Raw genomic sequence first — 13,222 nt, forward strand, 5'->3', positions numbered from 1 at the left:
GAGTCCTTATTACTGAATTTTCGGTGACTCATGTTTAGACTGTGTATCTATGTCACTGAGTCAAGGAACATGGCAGGAAGGAGATGAAAAGAAAGCACATATAGCAGTAATTCTAATATTCCCTATGTTACTATTTAATCTTACTGAAACATGTAGCTTAGAATCTAAATCAGATGATTGGTTCTGGAAGTAAACTCAGAAGTTTGTTTTTTTTCTGAATCCAGCTCTTCTTTTGAAAATGGATGGGTTGATGGTGTAACTAGATGATAGGCATTAAGGAGGGTATGTGATGTGATGAGCACTGGGTGTTATATGCAACTGATGGATAACTGAACTCTATAATTGAAACTAATGTTTACTATATGTTGGCTAATTGAATTTAAACAAAAGATGAAGTAAAAATAGGTCACATATGCCTTACGTTGTTGCAAAGTACATGGATTGTTCAATTGCCAGTTCAGAGCTCTTTCATTTGAACACGTTGGACAGATTGATCAGAACCAAAGTACCCAGTGATAAATGACAAAGTTGTGGGGGTGATAAGGACAAATGTCACCTATAATATCAAATGAAAACAAATGCAAAGCAGCAGACATTCAGGAAATTTTAGGGGGCTCTAGAGTTGAACTTTTTTCTATCTTTAAGAGAAATGTAGAAAATTAGGACAATACAGAGAGCTAAAAGGGTGAAAGCAAAGCCCCTCTAAAAAGTTATCAATTGCAAACATCTACCACGAATATTTTGCTGTGCATCTTACCAGACCCCTCACCTGCTCAGCTATTGGCAGGGGCTTACCCCTTCATCTCTCTATGTATATATTTGTATATATGTATTGATATGCATGTGCATTCATAGCTATATTTGGAAATATGGAGAATGTATAAGTTGATTCGGGCACCCAGTGCACATTGCATCATGTACCCTCCTTAATGCTCATTTCCATTTATATGGAATCATATAAACTGAGATCTTTTTTTACCTAATATTTTTGAAAATGTTTCATTTCCCACAATTATAGACATAAAGCATTTTTAAAAATTTAAATTCCATTAGCCAGCATATAGCATTTTGAAGGGATTTTAAGACTTCTTTGTGAAACCTTCAGGGGGTAGAGAAAACAGGAAGATCTGTTTCTGTCTTGTGCATAAGAACCTCTTTAAAGAAGAAATATCTAGAATCATTTCTCTGATTCCTTAAAAAAAAAAATGGAGATAAACATTAGTACAACATAAGGGGGCTTGTTACTTTTCCGTCATGGTAGTTTTACTCTTTGTCTTGTAGGATATGAATGAAGTCTCCAACTTTGTTGATGGTTCCATTTCAGGGTGTTCCACGAGCCATCTAAATTATCCCCCATTTGTTCCCAGTAAGTCTTGGTGGTAGTATGATTAAATTGGCAATGCATGTTTGGTATTTTACATTCATAAGGATAGATATGAACAACCTAGAAAAGAAATTTGTACATGTATGTGCATAGGGAGAGGAAAATGTGGGTAATATATACCAAAAATTAGGAAAGAAAATCAAAGCACTCCAAGCTTTCCTAAATGAGGCATAAATTAAATGGAGGCCACTAGTCTTTTTACCTACAGTCTGGGCTGTTTCTAGGGGAAGGTCCAAAGAACATATAGTACAGAAGCCAGAGGCTAGTGATTAGTTTTTATTACTCTCGAGTGAGTATCTCCAGAGGTCAGGGCTTACAAGAGAAAGTCCAGATAACCAGGCTTGGTCTTCAGATGAGGGTGAAGTCTGGTGATACCAAGAATGTGAAGAACAGACATGAACTGTAGGGTGAAAAGAAGCCAGAACCCAGGCTTTGAAGGTCAAAGTCAGAGTCAGTGAATATGATGCTATTGAGCTCCGATTGAACTTTGAACAACACCATCTCTCAGGGTATGGCCCTGGAATCATGGCATTTATTGTAGTTTGAAGGAAGCTAGAGGATCAGTGATATATTTTATCTTTATTAAGGAAAGAATGTGGTGCTAGCATTATGGCATCTTATGAAGACTTTTAGTCTAATGAGAAAATAGGAAATTGGGGCAGGTGGGCCAGGGATTTGGGTGGGAGGCTAAATAGTTCACACTTCATTCTTTTGGCGATGGAAGCTATTTATGTTTTCATATAAGGGAAATAGGATAGTTGAATGGTTTGGGATATATTAATCTGGTGTTAGTACAGTATGAATTCGAAGATCAATAGATCAGAAGTAAATAAGCCATTAAGAAACTACTGCAGTAGTTAAGATGCAAAGGTAATTGGGATCAGAGTCAGGATGGTACAATGGGAGCAGAAAAGAATAGAAGTATGAGAGATATTGGGGAGGTAGCCTTTATACAATCCGGTCAGTGGAAAGAAGAAGTGAACAATTAATTTACACTTTCATCAAATATTTCTATTCTCAAACCACATGATTTGGCTCAGTTAGAAGAATTCAGATTAAATTTCAAGTCTAACTGGATCCTCTGGCTTCCAAAGGCCTGCTTTGAGTCAACGTGAGTGCCCAGGGTAGAAGAATGTGTAGGGGGCAGCACAGTTTATATATCAGAGAAACTACTCCAAATGTATAACCCTCTGATAGTGAGGACGCTGTGTGATCATTTGCAGGATGGCCACAGTAAACCCCCACACAAAGTGCCACGATTCCAGTTTCTGCCATATGACAGTCCAGGAGCAGGGAATGTGCATCTGAGGCTCTCACTGACTTATCCCTCTTTTGCCCCAGGAATCCTGGATGGGTACCTGTTCTCCAAGAGTCTCTGCATGGATGCAGTGCAGCATTGGGGCAAGCAGTACGACGTCCACAATCTGTATGGCTACTCCATGGCGATCGCCACGGCAGAGTAAGGCCACTGCTGCTCCGGACTTAATACATGATCAAATTATTGATCTTTGTTAGATTCCAGGTGCTAGGGTGTTATTTTTAAGAACTCTGCAAAATGAATGTGGTTATTATTACTGAATGAATGAATAAACTACCTGGCACATAAGGAAGAAGGAATCCAATAAATATTTGTGGAATGTATAAAATGAAAGAATGGATAAATTTGAAAACTACATCTGAAACTAATGAAGTACTGTATGATGGCTAATTGAACTTAAATTAAAAAAGACAATGCATAGAATTTAAAAAAATTATTTCCATTAAGCTATAGGAGAAAATAAATTTTGAACTGACAGATAATGTCAAAAAAAAAAAAAGAAAGAATGGATGAATATATGAATGAGTGGAAGGTTGGAAGAAATAAAGGGAAGTAACTTGACCAAGGGCAAACAGCTAAGACGTTGTAAAAGCAAAATTTAAATCATTTTTGCATGAATCCAAAACCCATGTATTTTCCTCTCTGTTACACTGTATAGATGGAGTATGGAGGGTAAAGTAACTTATAGACTACATGAGCTTCAGGGCTTTAGATACTGGCTCAACTTCCACTGTGCTTTGTCTACCCTGGTGTATAGACTCAAGTTCTACAGTGAGGAAAATGTACTGAGATTTTACTGTAACTTTGTCAGCAGGAAGTCAGAACAAAACCACATTCCTTCATTAGCAAAGTCATAGTATATGTTTAGCCTTCTTGAAAGTTGTTTTAAAAATTGTAGAGCAAAATTTTTAAAATATATGTGTAGACTTCTTATTTTAAAAATTAGATGATAAGTAATTATAAAAGTACACACAAGCATCTATAAATTTAAAATGTCTTTTTTTTATTACAAAATTATGGCCAAAGTGTTTCTATTTAAAAAGAATGTAAGTTCCAAAAGGCTGTTCCTAAGGTCATTTTTTGCATATGCTTAAAATAGCACAATGTGCAAGATCAATGTTTATACATCTATGTAAAGATAAATTTCACCTTTATAAAAAAATATTCACCTTTGTTCCATAAAAATTGGATACTAGCCTTTTCAAGGCTGCTTTTAAAAATCTTGGAAATTAAAGATTTAATGATATACTTAAAACAAAACAAAACAAAATGTAAATATACTTAATGCTGCAGTCTGCTTCTGTAGCAACTCTAACCCTATTAGAAAGAGCTAAAAGAGAATGATCTTCGGCATGGTCGCTATATCTGTGGGGCCAAGTCATGCTGAGATCACACATTGATTCTAAGTTTCTCTCCCTTTCTAGAGCTGTCAAGACCGTGTTCCCTAATAAGAGAAGCTTCATTTTAACCCGTTCTACCTTTGCGGGATCTGGCAAGTTTGCAGCCCACTGGTTAGGAGACAATGCGGCCACCTGGAACGATCTTCGGTGGTCTATCCCTGGCATGCTCGAGTTCAACCTTTTTGGTATCCCAATGGTGAGTCCTCAGCCCAACCTTAATTCCCAGAAAGCCTCATTACAGAAAATTCTGAAAGCATGGAGCTCATCTTTCCCACCCTTCCTGGCCCTGGGGTTTAATGTCTTAAGAACAATGGCTTCATCTATATCATTATAGTTCTGATATTACTACATTCTTTCCTGCACTGACTTATGAAGAAGACAGTGCACCCTTGAAGTGCTATCATTGGAACATTTTTTCTATTAAAGTATAACACACACACAAAAACATATACATATACTTAAGCATGTAGTTGATGAATTTTGCAAGCTAGACACATCTGTGTATCCAGCACCCACATAAGAAAACATAATGCTGCCAGGTCCCTAGAGGGGGGGGTTTGACATCTTTTAGTTAAATTCAACATATGTATCTATGGAACTCCTACTATGTGCAAGGTACTAAGCTAGGTACGCATGGTAAGGGTAGAGAAAAGCATAAATATAGTAACAGAAACACCTTCTCTTTCCCTTATATATAAAATATATAAACAAATAATTATGACAAGCTAGGGACATATAAATTAAATGTTGAGGGAAATCATGCACAAGATACTTTTTAATTCTGACAAGATTACAAGGAACACAGAGAATCAGGAGAAACTTCATGGAACAGGTTGCACTTGAGTTTACCCTTAAAAAGTGGGTTTATCTTGGGAAGCCTGGGTGGCTCAGTGGTTGAGTGTCTCCCTTTGGCTCAGGGAGTGATCTTGGGGTCCTAGGATTGAGTCCCTCATTGGGCTCCCCGCTGAGAGCCTGCTTCTTCCTCTGCCTATGTCTCTGTCTCTCTCTCTCTCTGTGTGTCTCATGAATAAATAAATAAAATCTTTTTTAAAAAGTGGGTTTATCAGATTACTGGGGAGGTCATTTTAAGATTGAGAAATAAACATGAGGAAAAGTAGTAAGGGGGAGAATTTATGTGTCTATAAGGGTTGGTTTGTAGGACTGGCGTAGAAAGTGATACTGGAAGGGTGGGTTGGAACCAGGTTTTGAGGAGGTGCTAGCTAAGCTATGAGGAGACCTGGAGATGTTTGAATAAGTGAGTGACAGAATCCGATTAGGCTTTGGAAAGTTAATTCTGATAGTGATGTGGCCAAAATAATAATACCAGCAGTAATTCTAGTTCTACCCATCAAAAAGCTCTTATTGTATGGCAGGGCATACAATATGCGTTGGGGTCTACCTCTTGGTTCAGCTCAGGTCATGGTCTCGAGGTTGTGAGATTAAGCCCTGCCTTGGGCTCCATGCTCACTGGGGAGTCTGCTTGGGATTTTCTAGCCCTCTGCCTCTGCCCTTACCAAACTGCCGCCCCCCGCCCCCCGACCCCCCTGCACACTCACACACACTCTCTCTCTCAAATTCATAAATAAATCCTTAAAAAACAAGACCTATTGTATGTCAAGTGTTTTACTTCCATTATGTCATTTACTAAAACCCTGTGTGGGTAATTAATGTCCACTTTAAAGAAATGAGTAAACTGAGGCAAAGAAAAATGAAGTAGCTTTGTCATGGTCTTCTAAGAGAGTGGACATGAGGAGTGCCTGGGTGGCTCAGTTGGTTAAGTGTGTGACTCTTGATTTTGACTGGAGCCCTGTGTTGGGCTGCACACTGGGTATGGAACCTGCTTCAGATTCTCTCTCTCTCTCTCCCCACCTAAAAAAAATATACGTAAAAGAGTGAACATGGGATGTGACCCAATTCTGACCACACTCTATAACCCTTCTCAGTAAAAATTGGCAAAGTGAAGTTGGGAGGTCCCTGATATCAAGCAAAGGGGGCGAGATGATGGAAATGAGGTATATATCCTGTCTGTGTGTCCTTCCAGGTGGGTGCTGACATATGTGGCTTTGCACTGGACACCTCTGAGGAGCTCTGTAGGAGGTGGATGCAGCTGGGAGCATTTTATCCATTTTCCAGGAATCACAATGGCCAAGGCTACAAGGTAAGTCTCCCAGGAGACATGATTAAGATAAATTTGACATATGTTAGAGCTGGATCTGGCTGCATCCTCGCCAAGACATCTGCTGAGCCAGCCTCCTACCTGGTGCTTCACTTAGGCTAATTTGCAATTAACCAGGGCCTCTGGCACGCCATGAAAATCCTCTGCTGTCACAGACTCTGCTCTTGGTAGTGCTACAGTCAAGGAGGTGGCGGGTCTGTGAAGATTCTTACCAGATGTCTGTGCATTCTATCTACATTGCTCATTTTGTAATGAGAATCAGATGAGGAAATATTTCTAAATGATTGAAATGACAATCCCCTGACAGAGCAAGTCCTAAGTGTGAATGAGGCTGGATGAGCTGCCAGCTGAAGAATGGTACTTACTTGGTGACGGGATCTCCCTCTACCCACCTGTGCTGCTCAGAGGCTGAGTTCACACCCTAGGCCCCAGGCCTTTGGGGAAGGGAACTCTTGGTTCTGATGAATGGGGTCTGGAGTTCTCCAGATGCTTCAGTTATTCATAGTCAGATCACAATGGCAACCTCTTCTTCCTCCCAGGCCCAGGATCCTGCCTCTTTTGGAGCTGACTCTCTGCTGTTGAACTCCTCCAGGCACTACCTTAACATCCGTTACACTCTATTACCCTACCTCTACACCCTCTTCTACCGTGCCCACAGCCGGGGGGACACAGTGGCCAGGCCCCTTATGCATGAGTAAGTTCACATCATCCAAAGGGGTTTTGTTAGTGTGACTGGTGACCCAAATATCAGAGTGGACATTGAGACACTTCAAGTGGTTATTCAGACATCTATATCTATATCTATATCTATATCTATATCTATCTATATCTATATCTATTAAAAGATTTTATTTATTCATGAGAGAGACAGAGAGAGGCAGAGACATAGGCAGAGGGAGAAGCAGGCTCCCTGTGGGGAACCTGATGTGGGACGCGATCCTGGGACTCTGGAATCATGCCCTGAGCCAAAGGCAGATTCTCAACCACTGAGCCCCCCAGGCATCCCAATCTATATATGTATATTTTAACTGAAATATTCAGTTGGCATTTGCAAGGCCACTGCTGCCTCCATACTGTTCTAGAGGTATATTTAAGGTATATTTAAGTGGAATAGCCTGCTCCCTATTATGGATAGAAGTAGACTAAAATCACAGGACTTTGAGGTCTTTGTTCTACCACCAACTAACTTAGACAAATCATTTAAGTTCTTTCATCCTTCTTTTCTTGATTCTTAGTTTAAAGGATTTGATAGCTTGAACAGAATGGTGTCTTCTGTAACACACTATGTTTAGGTTCTAGGATGAACTTATCATTTATATATGAATAAGAATATTACAGAGGATTTCTAGAGTTCCAGAATCTTTACTACCAGCCTTTACTGCCATCTCCAACTTAACTCTGAAAAAGGGCCCTAAAGACACTTTCCTTGTCAAAATGCAGTTAATTCTCTTACAGATCTGACATTCTAGGCTCTCAGGCACATATCTGCTATTATTATTATTATTATTATTATTATTAATTATTACTATTATTACACATTAATTATTAAAATTTTTAAATTATTTATTTATGATAGTCACACAGAGAGAGAGAGAGGCAGAGACATAGGCAGAGGGAGAAGCAGGCTCCATGCACCGGGAGCCTGACGTGGGATTCGATCCCGGGTCTCCAGGATCGCGCCCTGGGCCAGAGGCAGGCGCTAAACCGCTGAGCCACCCAGGGATCCCACATTCATTATTTTTGAGTCACTTTTTACCATCTCCTGGAATTTTCTGTTAAAAGGCAGATACCCTAAAAGGGTAGAATTTTAAATTATCTGCTAATTGTGATCGTACCCAGTTCCTTCTTGATAGTCAACTGAAGTTGTAAGATGCATTGCTTATTTTACTTATTTTATTGAAAGGGGGATGTGGTGAATAGACTTACAGTCTGGACCCTGCCTCGCATATGTCCTGTAATAGGCACCTGTGTCTAACCAGGGAGAAGAGAAGGAGAGTGCATGGGTTGGGAAAAGTGAATCTGTCTGCCAGAGCACAAGGCAGGGGCTGAGTGGGTGTCCCAGAATAATGTGGGGGGTTACCGCAGGCAGGCACCCTGTATGTTTTGGACAGTTGTGGGGAGGGTTATTAGGAAGCATTGGCCCAGATCTCAGTGAACGTCTCTTGATCTCCAGGTTCTATGGGGATAGCAGTACGTGGGATGTACACCAACAGTTTTTATGGGGACCCGGCCTCCTCATCACTCCAGTTCTGGATGAGGTAAGTGTCCCACAGAGGCACCCGGATGGTCTCTGCTTCTGTTCTTGCTACCCTCCAAACTTTTCTCTTCCTGGAACCATTTATCTTCTCTTTATTCCAAGTCTGATTGCAGTCCCTATGGCTGAGTCGGCCTTGAAGACAGTGTGCTGAGGTTTGGTGAAGTTGGAGATGTGTTCCTTACATATCTTTTTTTCTATATGAGTCTTTTTCCTCGATCAAGTTCCCAGTCACTGGAGAAGCATCTAATGGTGGCTCTGGGGCTAGAAATGGTCCTATTTGTCATCAGATTTTCATAGCAGATCCTACTTGCTCCTTGAGGTAGAGGCAGAATGGAGCAGGGGTCCAGCACTGTCTGTAAAGTTGGGTGGAATCAGGGTGTGATTGCTGCCTCTGCCTCACTTAGTACCATGTGCCCTGGGGCGAGTTCCTTGGCTGGAAAGGTGAGATCATGAGAGTACCTGCCACTGGGGACAGTTGGATTACATGAGTTCATGTAAAGCTTGAATTTTTACCACAGCATATATTTATTTTATTTCATTATTTATTTTTACCACAACATATATTTAAATATTATTATTCCTAATGTGGTTCCCCTGGGATTTTTCTTTTGGTTGCCAAGTTATTGCTTCTACTATTCCTATCGGAAGAAAGACACAATTTTTTTACAGAGAAAAGAAAGGATGTTTATGCTCTCTCAGTATATGGTTAAGAAGCTCCATTGGGAATGCTAAGAAATCCATTTTATTCCCTTCAGAGACTGTGCCACAAGGAATGATGTTTTGTTTTAATTTCAGGGTGCAGAGAAAGTGATGGCTTATATACCCGATGCCGTCTGGTACGATTATGAGACTGTAAGTAGCTTTGACTTTTCTTAAACTCCTCAAGACCACAGCTGCATAGACAAGATGCCTCCCTGGAGAGAGGAACATCTATCAGTACCCCAAGGAGTGTTTTTGTACTGTTTTCTATAATTTCATAGCACAGTTGATAAAGTGAGCCTAAATCACTTAATGTCAGTCATGAAGAGATCTGGAAAAAAAAAAACCCACTTTTGTATGTTTTATTTAACAGTAAGATAAGAGCAAATATTGGAGAGTTCAGTGGAGGGTTCAGTGTGGTCAGGTGTCAGCTAACTTGTTTAAAACTACCCATTCATCTAATATATGTCAGATAGCCTCAGCATGACATAAATGCTCCCCCAAATGCCCAAGTGATGGAAAAACCTGTTGTTCTTATTTTGTTTCCTTCCTCTCGTTTGATTGTCTGACTAGACAGTAGGTCAGCCAGGTGGAAAAAAAAGAGCTGTAGATAACTCAGCACCTGGGTAAGAGGGGGGTGCGAATGTGCCATCCTGCCAAGGTGCTTGACATGTGTGCCTGCATCAGGGGGCCCGAGCAAGATGGAGGAAGCAAAGAGTGGAGATGGGACTTCCTGCAGACAAAATTGGACTTCACCTTCGCGGAGGCCACATCTTTCCCACACAACAGCCAGCCACCACCACGGTGGCCAGGTAGAGCATGGTTGGAGTTTCCTTTAAGGGGGAGGCTGCTGACGAAGCTGGTCATTTCTGTTCCCATCTGTTGCCGGTGTAGAAGATGCTGAAGCTTTCTGTGGCATGTGGGGGCGGGGAGGGGAGGACTGGGGTGTGTGTGTGTCCATCATACTCTGTCCCTTCTCTCAGCCTCTTTGGAGGAAGTTGGGATTTACAAGATGGATTTTGAAAGAACTTAATCCCTATCCTTCCTTAAACCTCCTGCATTTCTCCTCAAAACACACTGACCGCTGGGGTGGTCATCCTTCCTGGTTTCCCCAGGACCGGTTCAAATTTAGCACCAAAAGTTTCATGTCTTGGTAAACCTTTCAGTTCCAGGGAAATGGGGTCTGTTGATTACTCTACCTGCTTGGTAACCCATTATGCTATGCTCTTGACCCATTCTTTCTCATTTCCATTCCTCTATAATTTCAATTTCCCATTCCTTTCTTCCCACTGAACCACTTCTTTTCCTGTGATGCAGAACAGGGTACAAAATTTACTTGTTCACTTCAAGTCTATCTCATATCACTTCACTGATTTCTCCTTTATGACTCATTGATTCTGAAATTCTAGATTCCATCTGTACTAATGACGTACACATTTACATATGTCTCAAAGTATTATTTGTCTTTAATAGACTGGGAGGTTAGAAATCTTTCTTTTCTTTTCAACTTTCCTTACCACCTAAATTTTTCTAGCTGCAGACTTTTTTTTTTTTTTTAAACTGCAGACTTGTTATGATAATGAGGCCAAATACTTTCACATCTCATACCAAATGGTTTCTTTTTATCTTATTGTTCAGCTTCAGGCTATTCTGCATACTGATACCAAAATTATCTTTCTAGAATGAAGATTTTTTTTTTCTTGTTGCTTCCCTACATGAAGTCCAAATTCTTTCATTAGCAGGGTATTCCAGGCCAATCACAATCTAGTTGCAAGTTAACTGTGCCTCCTGAGACATCTGAATACACACCTGTAGACCAGCCATGCCCAAAAGCTTGCTATTCCCAGGCATACCTATTTATTTGACTGCTTTTGGGCTTCTGCACTTATGACCCTTTCCAGCATCCTTTGCCTGGTGTGTTCTTAGACATTCTCCAAATTTAAGATTTCATCTGCAAGAAATCTTCCTCAATTCTTCCAGCAGAGGGCCTGCTGCCACTACAAACTTTTTTTAATACTTTTTCTCTTTGCTATACTGTTAAATTATTTTTTGCTCCCTAGCGGATTTTTTTCTTTCCTTCTCAATATTTTTAAGTATTTCAAACATAGTTACTTTATGCCTTGTATTTGAAATTTCTATTATCTAAAATCCTTTGGAGAATCCAAATTATTGTTCATTGTTTTTTGCAAACTTTCTTTCATGCTGGCTTATTACCTTGTGTGCTTAGTCATTTTTTTCCCCCAAATGTAGTGATCTTAAGGGTCCAAATGTGGGGTCTCATTACTCCAGAGAGATCTTGCCTTTTTACTTGGTTGCAAGTCAGGATTGCTATCATCTTGAAGGCAGTTTAAGCAACCTTTAAGGATCATGTGTTGGGTGCATCTTTCAGGGTGCCTGGTATCCCCCAAAATATTTGGTCAGCCACACTGCTGGAACTGCCATTCTGGACTCCCATATAAGTCTTTTGACTTGTATGTCCCTCTACTTCCTGTCTTGATTATGTGGTGAATATGTTCAGTCCTTCTTACAATATTTAAGGCCATCAACAGGGCTATGATCTATTTGTCTTTATATCTCTTAGACTTGCTGACAAATAAAGCTACTTAATACATATGTGTTAAGAAAAAGCAGGTGATTTGATTGATAATGGAACCTGACTTCATAGGGCACACTGGAGGGCTGACCAGGGAAAGAATATAAAATGTGAGGCCAGGGAGGGACCAATGGGAGCAGGAAGCTGGGAAGTAGTCAAGGGAGTGGTGACACAAGGAGGGCTTCCACATGAAATGGCTCTTTTTCCCTCTTTCTCAATGCCTATCTACCTCATTGCCTTTTTAAGTCCTGTTTTGTGTTTCATATTTTAAATTATAAAGCAGAAAACTCGAATGTTTTATTTTCCTCTCCAAATGAACTAATTATAAATAATAAAATTAGGAAAGTTGCCTTAAATAGATGGACTTTATTGTATTTTATTGCCTTCTGAGTCAAAATGGTTCTTTGGCAGGAAAACAAAAATTTATTCCCCCAACCGTAGTTCATGTTTCCCTTGTATGAACTCCAAAATTAGGCTGAGACAATTATTGTCTAGAATTTCTTTCTCTTCTAATAGTCTGCATTCTAAATAATAGTTGCATCAGCAAGTTTTATAGTAGCAATCACAGTGATGCTGGCACTTAAATTCTTGCTTTCTACATAGATGTTTATTGCTAATGTTCGCAGTACTTCTGTCTCCTGTGATGTTACTGATTCTAGAGAAAGATGCGCCTGCTGATTTTGCTTTTGTGCCTGGAGAAAAGCGAGCCATTTGCTATAACCTTTCACATTTGAAATCTGATGGCGGGAGCCCCTGGGTGGTATAGTCAGTTAAGCATACAACTCTTGGTTTAGGCTCAGGTTGTGATCTCAGGGTTGTGGGATATAGCCCCATGTCAGGCCAGTGTTCTCTCACTCCTTCTACCACTCCTGCACGTGTGTTTTCTCTCTTTCTCTTAAACTGGTTTCGGTTGGTGCATAAAAGAAAAAAAAGAAAAGGAAAGAAATCTGATGGCAACATTCCCAGCTCTTTCGGCAAAGTTCTTTGAGTCTTAAGTCTCTAAATCTTGTTTCCCACAGTCGCCGGAACCCCCTTGGTCTTATCATTGCCCTGGATGAAAACAAAGAAGCAAAAGGCGAACTTTTCTGGGATGATGGGGAAACTAAAGGTGAGCACTGTTACAGCAACCTGCATCTGTGAGTTTTTCCCGCTGGTCATTCAGCGGGGGAGAAATCTCACCAGGCACAGCAACGCTAATCACTCAGAGGAGAATTTTAGTTTGGGTTGCACTGTTCACTGCTAGTGGTAGATGGACCTCAGATAGAAGGAAAACATGTTTCTACTTCTTAAAATGCTCTCATCAAACAAGCAATATATACAGGCTCTCATTTTATTGTCAACAGGCATCTGAAAGAGATGTTTTCAAGACTATTCCTGCCATTAACTGTAGATCTC

At 40.3% G+C, this 13,222-nt stretch overlaps 1 protein-coding gene across 1 annotated transcript in view; it reads left to right on the plus strand.

The window, feature by feature from the left end:
• Positions 1-13,222, plus strand: part of MGAM (maltase-glucoamylase) — a 91,871-nt gene that overhangs the window by 41,405 nt on the left and 37,244 nt on the right. Inside the window, exons 14-22 of the mRNA XM_077850194.1 lie at positions 1,282-1,366; positions 2,726-2,843; positions 4,127-4,298; positions 6,144-6,260; positions 6,818-6,972; positions 8,452-8,536; positions 9,331-9,387; positions 9,922-10,046; positions 12,847-12,935. Coding sequence (XP_077706320.1) covers positions 1,282-1,366; positions 2,726-2,843; positions 4,127-4,298; positions 6,144-6,260; positions 6,818-6,972; positions 8,452-8,536; positions 9,331-9,387; positions 9,922-10,046; positions 12,847-12,935 — 1,003 coding nt within the window. The remainder of the gene's footprint in view (positions 1-1,281; positions 1,367-2,725; positions 2,844-4,126; positions 4,299-6,143; positions 6,261-6,817; positions 6,973-8,451; positions 8,537-9,330; positions 9,388-9,921; positions 10,047-12,846; positions 12,936-13,222) is intronic.

Source organism: Canis aureus, chromosome 15 (assembly GCF_053574225.1).
Source record: "Canis aureus isolate CA01 chromosome 15, VMU_Caureus_v.1.0, whole genome shotgun sequence".
Lineage (NCBI taxonomy): Eukaryota > Metazoa > Chordata > Mammalia > Carnivora > Canidae > Canis > Canis aureus.